The 14326-nt window shown below is 42.3% G+C and overlaps 1 protein-coding gene across 1 annotated transcript in view; it reads right to left on the reverse strand.

Moving 5' to 3' along the window:
- Window positions 1–14326, reverse strand: part of scara5 (scavenger receptor class A, member 5 (putative)) — a 57419-nt gene that overhangs the window by 20796 nt on the left and 22297 nt on the right. The window contains exons 3-7 of the mRNA XM_070926035.1: window positions 10817–11016; window positions 10129–10307; window positions 9896–10022; window positions 9522–9690; window positions 2179–2259 (exon numbers count right to left, since the gene is read on the reverse strand). Coding sequence (XP_070782136.1) covers window positions 2179–2259; window positions 9522–9690; window positions 9896–10022; window positions 10129–10307; window positions 10817–11016 — 756 coding nt within the window. The remainder of the gene's footprint in view (window positions 1–2178; window positions 2260–9521; window positions 9691–9895; window positions 10023–10128; window positions 10308–10816; window positions 11017–14326) is intronic.

Here is a 14326-nt window from a genome sequence, read left to right on the forward strand (position 1 = left end):
TGCTCTTCCTTCCATTTTTTTCGCCCCATTAAAAGGGGGGATGTTTTTCCTTATCCAGATTGAGCTTCTCAGGATAGAGGGTGTTGCATGCTGTACAGAGACTGTACAGCCCCTGAGGTAAATTTGTGATTTGTGACACTGGGATATATAAATAAAACTGACTTGACTTTGATGTGGGTCTCTGTTCTTGAAAATGAATATGTACATTGGATTCCAGTATGTTTTCCACAGGTCTGTTTCAGATCAGGTCCAAAATTCTGGACCCGTGAAGACCTCTATCAGGAAGCTCTACATTCTAATGTCTCCATTTGACTGGATCGCCTATGACTATGCATTAATATGTGTATTTTTTAGCCATAGACCTTGATTATTAAATCTTTTTTATCAAGTATAATATTTGTTATAATAAATAAAATCATACATTCTTTTGGTTACACACTGTTGGAGGTGTTTGTTGTTGTTTCATTGACTAGTTTGAATTCCTTTTTACAAATATAGGTCATATTTAAAAGATACACAAACAGCTCTGATCCTATCCAGCAAGCCCATAATGGCTGAACCCCACAGACCGTGACCACTGAGACTTAAGATTAAAAGTCCCCCCCTCTCACTAAAGACCACAGCTTAATGAATGTTCTGTTATGGTCCTGGGGGGTGGGTTTCTATTCAGTTTGCCATGTTTTCATGCTACCCAATAAACAGGCCTTTTCCCCTTTCTTCCCCACAGTCAAATTATTTTTATTCACTTTTTCCTGGAACTACGGCAGTGGTGGGGGGGTTTTCCTTTCAACAGGATGATAATGCTTCTTGGAAATGTCATGTGAGAGCTGCAGTCCATCGGCCTGGGAATGTGGGATGGATGATGACAAGGGAGGAGCTGGGGGGTGATGATTCAAGAGGTACCAAGCTGGAAAGGGTCCCAAAAAACATCTGGATTCATATTGTCGCTGTTTGCATTTTACAGTATCTATGATAAATAGTCATTGAGGTGCCAATTCTGTCTGGATGAGGGTTCATATTGTGGTTTTTGATGGAATTACCTGCAAGACAAAGATAGATGACCCGTCCCACTGGCCCTGTCCACACCCTGTCTGCCTGAGAATAAACCCCCATCCAAAGTCTGGGGTCTTGCTTTCTTAAGCAGGTTTTTATAACCCATTTTATTCTCTGCGCTCACAGCATTATTAATGCAACTGAATGTAATCACAAAAGCAGAGGTAATAACACCAGCCAAAGTCTGTTTTTGCGTAAAAGGTAGCTAGATTTTCACCTTTCATGCCACTCAAACCTTAAATCTGCTTGCATATAAAAGGCTTGTAACTCAAAATGTGGTGTTTACATTGGACATTTACAGGCCAAGTATATTTTATGACCTATGGGCTTGTAAAACTCATCCAAAAACCACACAAGTCCAAAAACACGAGGGAGTAAATCAGAAAATCAGACATTATTTGACACTGTGCGCTCTTGCTTCACATTCATTAAATCAGAAATAGTTTTAAACACCCAGAAATTCCTCCCATCCTTCCTTCCTTACATGTATTACAAATATTTAAGTGAGATCCTTCCAAAGCTGTAATACCATAGCATTTCAGGTTGAGGATTGGTTTGCAGTGGTTGGCACAGAAGTTAAAGACATTTAAATTTGTCAACAAGAGTCAAAACAAAAAGGAGTAATTTTTCCAGTTTGTGCAATCAGTCAATTTGCAATTTCAAGTGCTGAAAGGAAAGAAAAGATCAAAAAGTATTTAAAGAATCTGTGTGGGGACACATCTATTTGAGTGAGCAATCTCAGTTGTAAGTTTTAGATATAGCAAATTCTGTGCAACAAGTCATGCCAGAGTTTCTCTTTTTTGTTTTTTGTTTTTTTTTCTGTTTTAAGACCCTGAAATCATCATGAAAAACATGCACTGAAATGGTCATATATTATACTTGATGCAGCGTGTCTGATTAACAATCTATTACAGAAGCGATGAATATTACTGTGTTGCTGGAGACAGGAGATGGTTAGCTTAGCTTAGCTGACTCTGAAGATAACAAAATCTGCCCTCCAGCACCTCTTAAACTCACAAATTAATATGTTGCATCTTGTGTCTTTAATTCGTACAAAAATCAAAGTGTAAAAATGACATGTTGTGGTTTTATGGGGGGGGGGGATCTTAGTCTGATTTTACCCACCTCTCAAGCCTGTCAACCCAGGAGCCCCGGCGGGCCCCAGTGGTCCAGTATCACCCTTCTCTCCCTTTGGCCCCGGAGGACCTGCAGAAGGAAACACAAATATGGTCACAATTGATGACATAAAGCATTGGCGATACCATGCAAACAATGCTAATGCAAGATTTGTCATTGATAGAAGCCAGAGGTGGAGACGAAAAGGCGAAACTTTGGTCTCAGTCAACTGCTGCTGATTTGTCCCACATGAAAGTCAAGTTGAAGTTGCAGCAGAGTACGGTTTTACAGGTTTTAACAAAAAAGTGGTATTTCTACAATGGCTGCATCTATATGTTTTGATTCATTTACTAACTCTATTAAGTAATAACTCACAACATGAAAATAATCCTTATTTAACTTTACTTTTGCTGTTCTGAAACATCTTCACCCGGAGAGAAATAGAAGCAGCTGGCTGCAACAGGGATTTGTTTGGAGGGTTAGGGTAGAAATGTCTATTAAAAGTGAAAGTGTCTATTGTTACAGCATATTGGACCGCTTATAATCAAAGGTGTTGCCAAAATCAAGGAAGGAAAGAATCGTGCAGATTAACACTTGAAAAGGCAACACACGGGACCAAAACTTGTTTCCGAGAGCAACATGTGAGCCTTTAATTCCTGCAGATAATGATTTTAGTGAAATCCTAGTCAGATCTATCATTTATTACACACACACACACACACACACACACAAATACAGTGACATAGCAGCCAAATGAAGGTGAAACAGGGTCTTACAACTGGTCCAAAGGTTTGTTGTACTTGGAGAAAGTGAGTGAAAAAAAGCCAAATAGAGAGAGAGAGTGAGAGAGAGAGAGAGAGAGAGAGAGAGAGAGTGAGAGAGAGAGAGAGAGAGAGAGAGAGAGAGTGAGAGAGAGAGAGAGAGAGAGAGAGAGAGAGAGGTCTGGCCACAATGGGAACCACATGTTCAACGAGGTGGACCACAACACAGCTTGTGGGAATGCGTAGAAAGTTTGTTTTTGTCCAGCACATGTCCAGCGGGTCTGATGCTTCAGAGCGCAAATGTTCTTGATTTGAAAGTTTCTGATGCTGAGGTGTCGCTGACCGGCTTTAAGATACAGATCTGCCCGCTGCCAGCCTCGAGCGGCTGCACAACTGCACACACTTAACTGGTGGCTGCAGGTCATGGGACTCTCAGAAGGTCACATTAAGAAGGGAGAGGCTGGGCGTCTGCTACCCCATCTGAGTGTTCGTGTGTGTTCTTGTATTTATATCCTTGTGAGGTCAGGAGTACAAGCTGAGCGAAAGTGTCAAAGTGACAAAGGACTCATGGATTTCTGGTTGAGATTAGAATCAGGGTCTTAGTCTAGAAAAACAATCAGCAACTGTTTTGATTATTTTGATTAATAATTGATTGAATTCTTTTTTTCCCCCTTTCCAGCTTTTTCATAGTGAGGATTTTCTATATTTTCTTTATAAACCAAATCCTTTTAGGTTTTGTGGCGTTGGTTGATGAAATCACCTTGAGCTTTTAAACTTGTGATGGGCATTTTTTAAAAATCATTTTATAGGCCAAATGATTAATGGTGATGATTACTGATTCCATGGAGCGGCGTTTTTTTCCAGCAGCGTTTTTAGCTAAATGCTAATGCTAAATGCTAACGTAGCTTGGTCATCAATCAAAAAAGCTTGACGTTTTGACCAGATGATGGTGTTAGATGAAAAGTTAACGTATCACTAAAGCTATAACAATTCATCTAAACATGAATATTTGTATCAAATGTGGTCCAGTCCATCTATTAGGTATTTCACTGGATAAGTGAACACTTTGAACACCTGCTGGGGGAGCTAGATAAAGAATCAGGGGTGCACAAAAGTAGCCAGTAGGATTAATCTTCTGGTGACCGTGAATATCTGTACAAAATTTCATGGCAATCCATCCAGTAGTTGTTGAGAGTAAGACCTGGTCACGTCACATAAGGTCGGGTTCAAATCTTGGGGCCCATGAAGACATCTGGTTCCACCTCCCACTGATTGAGATGCTATAGTTTTCTCCTTTGTCCACATTGCACTGACGCAAAAATCATCTGTGGCCACCCCAAAGTTTTAGTCTTCAACAGAAGAGAGGGAGCCCTTTGCTGAGAGAAAACTGGACTCACTACTGATCTCTGAAGCTCCTCTAACACATTTAGTCAAACCAAAGTTTCCTGACATCACTTCATAAAAAGGAAAGAGACTTAAATCCTAAAGTTCACATTTCAAAGCCAATTACGTAGAGCTATCAACACATTAAAGCGTCTGCTTTTAAACTTATAGTTTGGAGGGTAAATCTGCAAGGTCCTCACAAGTACTGTACGTGTCTGCATGCCTCAGCTTTGGAGAAGACAGTTCACCCTGGTGGTCCTGAAGAAATTGCGTCCTGGTTAATAGTTTGTTTTTAGCAGGGCTTCACATTATTAATCTCCTGGCTTTCCGAGTCCCATTTGTTCATTCAGCTGACAGTGTTTCAACAATAACAAGCCCAGCGGCCCCTCCAGGATCAGCCTGAAAACATCTGACTGCACCGAGTCCAAGAATACAACACTGTAGTGTAGAGTTCAGGCGCCTCCATCCAACATCCAGTCTGTGTTACAAATCCACTGCAGGGTGGAGCAACAGGGCAGGGAGCTCGTCTCTTTTCTTACTCGTGTGTGTGTGTGTGTGTGTGTGTGTGTGTGTGTTAAATGCAAGGCGAGATAAGGAGCGTGTTGTAACATTCGTCATTATGACGAATGACACAAGGCCTTATCAGGGTTTATGTTATTTGAGGGTACAGCCATTTTAACAAAGAACAGATGGACAAAAATGTGGTCAGGAGTTCAATGTATGTCTTTAATCTAAGAGGACAGGGTTGTGTTGATGGAGGATTTAGACTAGAGGCCTTTTACAAAGTGATATTTAGACATTTATTTACTGAAAAAGTCGGTGTTGCCTTATATTCGAGGCCATTACTTTTTCACAAGCTCAGATATTCTTTTTGAATGGAGGCAAAATGCAAGCCGTTTGCATCCTTTTATTATAAGCAGAGCAGGAGAGAGGAGGAGGAGGCTGACAGACAGCCACTGGAGAGCAGAGAGGACAACCTACATTAAACAAAGCATTATCATCATGAAAACGCAAAAAAAGCTCGGGCTGCTTCATTTTCCATGTAATATCAGATACTTTAAGTAAGCTTTTAGTCAAGTCATATTGTAATGGTTTCAATGGTTCCAATGACGTACAGTGCCCTGTATGCTATGTCTGATTTATGAAGACCACCAACCCAAGTTCGCCAGGGGCCCATCAAACATTTGTGCCCAGGGGTCAGTAACCTGATGATTCGGGCAGATTAAGAAAATAGCTTTCCAGAACCTCATCCTCTGTTCCATAACCTATAAATGTCAGTATCTGCTATGTTATTAAAAAAAAATATATCATCAATTGTCAGTCAATAACAGCAAACAGCTTCAATGTACCCATCACAGCGAAGTCGTGACTTTAGAAACAAACAAGTTCAGCTGTTTGTGGCTATTGCTGCTTTGAGGAAATGATTTTTGTTCTTAATCGAAAACTATTAACTCGTAAATGCATGCAAACGGGGTGCTTTCTTGGATCCTTAACAGTTTCCATGTTGGACGTTTCATCTTCAGGAGCAACAGATCAAAAAACCAAGTGAGTCATTTTTGGGACAAAGGACCTACTTCTTGTTGGTGTCCTTACATAACAGTGCGTGGGCCTTTTCGTAAAAGTCAGCAAATATCCACACACACACACACACACACACACACAGAGGGTACTCAAATGCACGTGAACGCACCATTTCGCTCTCAAAGACACACGTACTGCTGTCAAATTGAAAGATAGTTGTGAAACTCGAGCAGAAGGCGTTTGCTTCGTGCCAGTTAAACACTTAGACCAGAGTAACATGGTATCATACATGCAGGAGAAGAGCGGAGGGAAGGAGGAGTGAAAGAGGGATCTTAGCACCCACAACACATTACTGGTGGGACGTTCTGGCACAGTGCTAAACTCGTTTAACTCAGATTTGAAAGGACAGGGACTACTTTGCGTCGATTGGTGACTACACGTCTGAGCGTACAAAAGGTTTCTGTCATTTCAGGTAGTTCTTATCACGCTGATGTCTGTTCACGTGTGCGTTTTTCTGATCAGTTTGGTTCTAATTAGTTATTTGATGCTATAAAAACGGGATGAAACGTCACGATTTGACGGCTGAGATTGACTGTGGTGTGCTCGTGATTGGGTTGGGGGGGGGGGGGGGGGGGGTATCGGCTCCACCTGTAGATCACCGCTGCGCAGACTCTGGCTCCAAATGACGTCACCAGCGCGAGATGGCAGCGGCCGTACCCGGGAGAGTTTGCCTTCATTTTTGTACAATGGGAGGAAGTGGAGACGCGTCGGCCATCTTTTTATGGTTATGACACGCCCACTTTTCAAAGTTCAAATCAAGTTCCTCCCAATGTCATGTCCCGCCAATACGGAAGTTAGCTACTCTAGAAATTCCGTTTCATCTCGACTTTAAGAATACATCAAGAATTAGAGGACTTAAGTCTCAGCAGGATTTAGAAAAACTTTCTGTCCATGTGTTTATCTTCAGTTCAAATATGCGAAATCATTTCTGACAATTCAGTTATTGAAAATGTCAATCCCCAAAACGCTGGCATTGACCTTCGAAAGTCCACATGTCTAGACGCTGATGAGACACCAGTTGATGATAAACTCATAAATACACAGTATTTAAGACGTAATCCGAATCATCTGATGCACTTTCCCCTAGTGGGCACATGTTACTGTAAATAATACCATGTTGTAAAATAAGGTAATGCTTTAGATTTTTGCACCCCCCCATCTAAAACAAAAAAAAAGACTTCAGGCGATATTTTAAACAGCTTCTCATGTGTCTTTATCATTAATACAACAAGTAACATGTGTGGCATGAACATCCCTGTGTGAGTCAGAGAGGAATTAAAGGCAAATGAACTGAATAAGAAGAGGAGAAGGAATGGAGGCACGAGAAGGGAACAGAGCTAGGGGAGGATAAACATGGATAGAGATGTAAAACTTTTCTTGGCTAAGGTGACTGCGAGCTAACAACAAACAAATGGGCTGCGGAGCTAAAACTAATGACAGAGCCGAGCGGTTGAGTTTTCATTCTGGATGCAGCGTCTAAATTTAACCCACAATTGTTTCCAGGCTCAGGAGAAACGGCATCCCACCCACATGTGAAGCAGACACAAGATCAGGGGTCTCATTCGGTTTGAGTCGCCATCAATCAGCGCGGGCCGCCTCCCCTGCCAGCATTACATCACAGCATACCTATTCTGGTTTTAACAAGGCAGAGAAGTCATTTTGTGCCCTGGCAGCGAGAGTCATACCACGTCGGGACTAATCACATCTGAACGGATTGGAGGAAGAACATTCAGAGTTGCGCTCTACCCCCGGGGTCGTAATCCCACGGTGTAAAAATCACGTTTGCATGCTAGGGTCACTTGCTTTCAATCACACTGCAAACATCTATTGGCTCAGACGAGCTATTGTAAATGATCTCTGTTTTGGAGCACAAAGTTCCACCCAAAGGGATTCATTATACCAAGAGTTAAAAGTTCTCACGTTCTCCAGCTGTGTTTTTCATGTATTCCTACTCTCGTGAGTTGTATGCTACATGTCTCCACATATTTCCATGGGGAGTGGACGTCTTGTTTTGTACATTTCATAATGTGCTTACATGAAATACATTTGATTTCTCCCGCATGTTCTACTGTGGTTATTCTGCACATATGCATGATCTTGTTATCCACAAGGTCTCTTCTTCTTCTATTATTTTCATGGTCTTAGATGTATATAATTCCTCTTTTCTGCTGCAATGAGCTAATTTCTGCAAAGCAATGATAAAGTTCGTTAAATTAAAGTTTTTGGGGTATTTATCTCAATGTATAATCAACTTTGGAGTGGAGCAGTGGCTTGCAGTGTTTGAAGGTCAGACGTGAAAATGAATACCAGGCACCTCTTCCCTGCCCAGGATTTGGATCAGGATTTGGATGAGGATTTGGATCAGGCTCCAGGCTGAGCTAACCTGAAGGGGCATTTGAGTCAATTATACCCACTAACTTACATCATTTTTTGCGCTGAGCTGAGCAGAGCCGAGCCGAGCCGAGCCGTGAGCAACCCCAACCATTCAAGCCATGCTGGCAGGGTGCAAGTGTTTATCCACATCACAGCATGACAAGGTAAAAGGCGTTGATGATGTGTTGGACGTGCGCAAACCCCAGTCGCCTGTTGCCTGCAGCTCTTCATCTTACGGCTCACTGTGGTCGTCTCCGCTTGTACTATTCTTTCCTGCACTATTTCAAACTGATTTGTTGAGCAAATGGTGCAGAATATATCCATATCTATATCTATGATGTGAAGCAGCAGCAGCAAATGTTCAGTTTGCATCGGCAGTAACGCAAATCAGGCCCAGCATGGCTGAAGTGTGTTGAACCCTTAAACATCTGAAAATATTAGAAAATACTGGCAGGTACGTAGGAGTGAAACTAAACTCCGAAACACAGACTCAGTTAGAAGTTACGAAAGTACTGAGAGGCTCAAGACGTTCTCTGAGAGCTTTCCCTTTAGTCACTGGCACTGACACACACACACACACGTTGAGTCAGTTTAACGCAGGTCATGGCTTTGGTTAGAGGCAGAATACCATCACAGGATGGCCTCTACCAAGCAGGAACACAACGATGCAGCACGGCTATCACCTCGCTGTGAAGACTCAGTGGAAACACACGTTCACAGCTTGGCCCAATTAAACTGGGCCCGTGGAAGAACAGCATCAGGCTTTGGTAGCTTTCAGATGACAAGACGTCTAGGTGTCTAGATTAGAACTGGGCCAAAAAGTCACCTATAACCTATAGGTGTATTCAGGACTTGCTTCTCATTGAAATATAGTCATTTAAAAGGTCCCATGTTGTAGAAAGTGATATCTCCATGTCTTGTCAGTGGTTATATATAACCCCGACATCTGAAAAAATGCAAACATTTCAACCCGATTCAGCCCACTTCTAACGTAGACATCTAGACGCCTTTTGACCTGCAAATTAGCAAATCAATGCTCACTGGACAGGAGCACTAAAGCCAACCACAAGGGCACTTAAAGGGGAGCATTTGAGAGAGGCACTTGGATTTCTGAAGTGCTCCTCTGGCGTCACTTGGGCCAAACTGAAGCACGGAATTGTTCCCTTGGGCAGCAGCCAAATCCTGGTTCAATCAAAGTTTGTAAAAAGGGGCTCTTGTGCAACAGACATCCATTTTTTCAAAAAGAATTCTGACCTTCTAATATGGTGAGGTTCTTCAGGGCCATGGAGTGCTCCCAGTCCTTCAGGCGGAGGTCCTCTGTGATTGTGTTGAGGATCTCCATCTCGTTTCTCAGCTGGGCCTCCGTGTGGATGTGGGTCACCCATAAGCTGCTGGTGTCCTCTGTTATGTTGCTGATCTGGATCTGAGCAGCGGGAGCACAGTCAGAGGGAGTGTTACCAGCAGCAGTTCATCAGTACAGTACGATTTCCTCAGAGTCAAGGAAAAGTTAGCTGATAACGTGTATTGTGTTTGTGCTGCACTGCATGAATCTTAACTTTGTGTCTGAAAAACATTTTGTGAGTCGGAGAGTAAATGCGTAGGACATTTTTGTGTAAGCTGCGATGGACCTGCAAGTCTTGTATCTTCAAGTGGTGAATACTGATGTCATTGCTGAAGGTGTGATTGACAGCTCCCACCGTCCAATTAACCTCGTCCAGTTTCTCTGTCAGCCTGCTCATCTGTCCGGAGGTTTCCCTGAAAGAGACCAGGAACGAACAGAACTTTATCACTGATCTGACACATTAAAATCTTCACACTTTCATGCTTTTTGGAAAATCTTTGCCGTCATATAAATGTGTACCTGACCAGGACGTCCTGGTCGCGGAGCCAGGTGGAGGCTCGGGACACCTCCGCACTCAAGCCCGTCAGGTTCCTGCCGGTGGCGCTGCTTAGAGAGGACAACCTGTCGTCCAGCTGCACCAGGTAGCCCTCTGACTGAAGGGAGTGAGCCTGGATGCTCCTCAGCTCCACCTCCAGGCCCTGTGTGGGGGGAGGTATTAATGCTATATTAACATTAAGTATTATCAGCAAAATGTACTTACTGCTGTAGATGTTTAAGGCTGAGCTGATTTGAACTACTTTATATGCTGTTGGGTGGTTTAATCTACAGCAATGCATCATATTCTATAAGATCGCCACGTGTTTGTTGTGGAGTAGAAATATAAAGTTGCATAAAAAGGAAATACTCATGTAAAATACAAGTACCTTGAATTTGAACTTAAGCACAGTACTTGAATGGATGCATTCAGTTACATTCCACCACTGATGCAATTCGACATCATCCGGAAAAGTGCTGCGTACAAGCTCACATTCCTAGTAATGTCCATATGGGCACATGACTATTGCTTTTAGACAGACTTGAACAATGTTTAATGTCACTGCCTACCTCGTCATCATCATCAAACTATTCATGTCCTGTATCAGTTCCCAGGCCTAAAAGCCCTGTAAAATCTCTTGTTTCCTCTTTTTTTTTCAGTCTTGCGTCGTACCTTGATGAGGATCTCCAGCCTCTGCAGCCAGTCGCTGTGGTTCTGGAAGAGGTTCTCCAGTTTCCAGATGTTCTCCAGCAGGTCAGCCTGAGTGGATGCCTCGCCCAGGGTCTGCTGGAGCAGGCGAGAGCGCTCCGACATCCGGGTCACGTTCTCCATCAGCACCTCCTGGCGCTGCGAAGACACCTGGGAACGGGAGACTGGGGGAGGGAGGGAGAAAGAAAGAAAGAGAGTGAGAGATTTGTTCTGGGTGTTGACTCACTGATCCCTCAGCTACGGCAAAGTCCCCAAATCGAGTATCAATTACTATCAATCACTACTGTCAGCTCGGACCGAGCCAGCACTTTAACGCACAGCAGATGTTGATTCAGTCGCCTGCACTAATTTTGGTTGTCTATTCTTGCTAAATGTATTGTTTTGTTAAAGCGAGACCTAAATATTTTATGACTTTGGAACCGGTTTCCAGAGTTGGCTCGCGGTGAGGATCTCTGTGCCGTACTGACGACATATTGTGGAAATTCTGTCTTCATTTTGACTGATGTTGAAGTTGGCCTCTGCATGTTGCTGTTTGTCCAATACTCGCAGGAGAGAGAGAGAGAGCATTCGTCTGTCTTCGGGTATGGTTGCTAGTTACTCTACAGATTGAGATTTGACATAAAAAGAAGTTAAAGATGAAACCAGTGGTTCCCGATCTTTCTGGCCTGTGACTGCGATGTCGAGATGGGGTCAAATTTCATATGTTTATGAGCTGTTAGCAGTTCCTCTAAAAGGTAATTTACTCTCAGATGGTTTCATTTAAAGAACTGTTTGTGGCCCAAAGAGGTAAAATGATCCGACATTTCACAAAAGGCCACTTGCATTGCTATGATTAGATCTCTTCTTTCATTTCAGGGCACAAAACTGTTATTCACGTCTTTGTTTCCAGCCTGTTGAACTATAATAAGATTGACTCTTGATTAGTTATACACTGGGTTTTAATTTAGTTATTGTAGCTTGTGAAAAGTGTTGACAACCTACAAAACTACCAAACTGTGTATATATATATGTATAGAAAGTAGTTAAAACTAGCTTGCCCTCAGCAAGCTACAAAACAATCTCATAATGTAATATTATATCATAATAATGTTAGTCATGAGGCCATTTTTCTGCAGAAACAGCACTTTCACTGTTGATTATTCTTAAATACTTTTACTTAAGTAGGATTTTGAAGATTTTTTACATTGCAGTACTGCTACTTTTACTAAAGTAAGATCTGTCCTCTCCATTAAAATGACTTGAAGTTGGATATTGGTTTTGTTTCTAATTCTAGAATCTCCCACTTGCTACAATGTGTAATGAGCCCAACTACAATCTACTATCAACTACAGGGACATTTTGATGATGAATTGTAAAACGCACAAATCTGAAAGAAACAGAAATTAAAAATGAAGAGGGACAACATGTTTTCCTTTAAGAACTTGTGGAGAGTATTGGAACAACATGGTCTGAATTACACACGTGTTTATTTAGCTGTAACATCACATTTGCTGGCAGTTAACATGTAACCGATGAACCTTTCTCGTCTTGTTTTTGGCTGTGGCATAAAGGCCACTTCTTTTGCCTTTTTTCTGTTCTCGACCGTGCCTAATGAGAAAAAGCTCCTCGGTTTCATGTTTTGTTGAGAGCACGTCGCATGGTAACGGCTCGATAGCCCGGGAGATATTTTGAAACCAGATCCTCAGCGTTACGCCATGACGACATCCTCTCCGCAGGACAGCAGGGACGAATGTGTGCAAAATACCTCAGATGGAGAAAAAAAAACTTGGTAAACGAGAGGAAGCAGAAAATTCCCTTCACACTTGCTCTTCGCCCCCTAGCTGCCCAATATTATACACTCTCTGGATGTTTCTGTTTCCACGTATATCTAAGAGAGTGATAAAAGTGTGTTTCTGTGTGGCTTCATGTGCTCGCATCGAGGCCAAGAAACGTCGCTATGACCTCAGAGCAAGGAAAGTGCTGCAAAGCCACTCTGCTGCAAACAAACCATCGAAAGTCCCGCTCGTTATCTGTGTTAGGTTTATTCCTAATGACCTGAAAAACAAAATAAGCCGAAATCTCTCCACTACGCAGAGCGCTTAATTGCTAAATGATGGTCCGTCAGCGGCTGTGTTTTTTCAGATGAACACACACACACACACACACACAAATTTAAGATCAACCAGAACCTGATAGCATCAAGTTTCTCAGCAGTGTTTGCTCCGGGGGAAACGAAGAAAAGGAGGAAGAACAAGACCAAGGAGATGATGATCAGAGGAGGAGAAGAAAAAAAGTAAAGGAGGAGAAAATACAACATGAAAAAAGACACATAAGAAGAGAAGTGGTCAACTTGGGCAACTTCTTTCGGGCCATTTTTTGTTGACGCCGGCTCTTTGCTTGACTGCATTGGAAAACAACATGGAGGAAAGCCCAGAACAGTTCTCCTGACTGAAATGCAAAGCTTGGTTTGCATAATTTGCTCTCATGATTAGAGAAAACGGCCAGACAATGACGAATGTCAATTATTTATGTTATCATGAGCAGCACAGCCCCCTGGTAATGATAGATTTTTGGGTATAAATGGCGGGTTATGATACAATCATCATTATATCTATAATATCTAACCCTTTTGTTGTGGGGAAAAAAAAGTTAAAATAGTTTTCTTTTGTCTAAATTAAGTCTTCCTACCTGTTATAATGAATAATCCATCCATGATGCAATAGCAAGCAGATCCAACGGCTGCAAGGCACCAGTGCTGTCATTCACCTCCCATTGGAATGAATGATTTCAAGTCTCCATTAGTCGACGATGCATGAAGCTGTGTATGCAAAGAAAGAGCCTGTCCCAGTACCAAAACACGAGGACCTACTGGCATTTACGCGCTGCCACTTATCAACCCAGCTCTGAAAAATGCCGTCAGCCAATAAATCTAACCCACACTTGATGCACACTTATCCTAATACTGCTTCGAACTGATATTCCTATCTAAGACTATCCTACAATTCCCCATGTTCTACTGCACAACGCACCAATAACTGAACCTCCACAGATGGATATCTCTCATTATCAAAAAAATACATTCTTCTTGATGAGCCTGACAAGGATGAACTCACTGTCATCTGACTGAAATTAAATAAAACCATCAAAGTAACTGAGCTTGATTGAGTCATGTACTGCAGGTGTGGGTAATAGAACCAACCCTAAGGAGATGATGAAGGGGAGGAAGAAGAAGAAGAAAGAGAAAAATGAGAAGAAGGGGGACGAGGAGAAGAGTAGGAAGACAGCAGCACTTTTGGAAACCCTCTCTAAACCCTCCTCGATGAATTCGAAAATCCACGGCGGTCAAGCAAACAATCAGGCTTTTTAACATAGTTTATGAAATGTTTTTCCCAACTGTGACAAAATATATATGGATGCCACATTTCTGTCACATAATCTTGTAAGGGTAATTTAGAAGTTACAGATGGAGCGGCGGCGCAGAGCTTAGCGTTAATG

Source organism: Enoplosus armatus, chromosome 19 (genome assembly GCF_043641665.1).
Source record: "Enoplosus armatus isolate fEnoArm2 chromosome 19, fEnoArm2.hap1, whole genome shotgun sequence".
Taxonomy (NCBI): Eukaryota; Metazoa; Chordata; class Actinopteri; order Centrarchiformes; family Enoplosidae; genus Enoplosus; species Enoplosus armatus.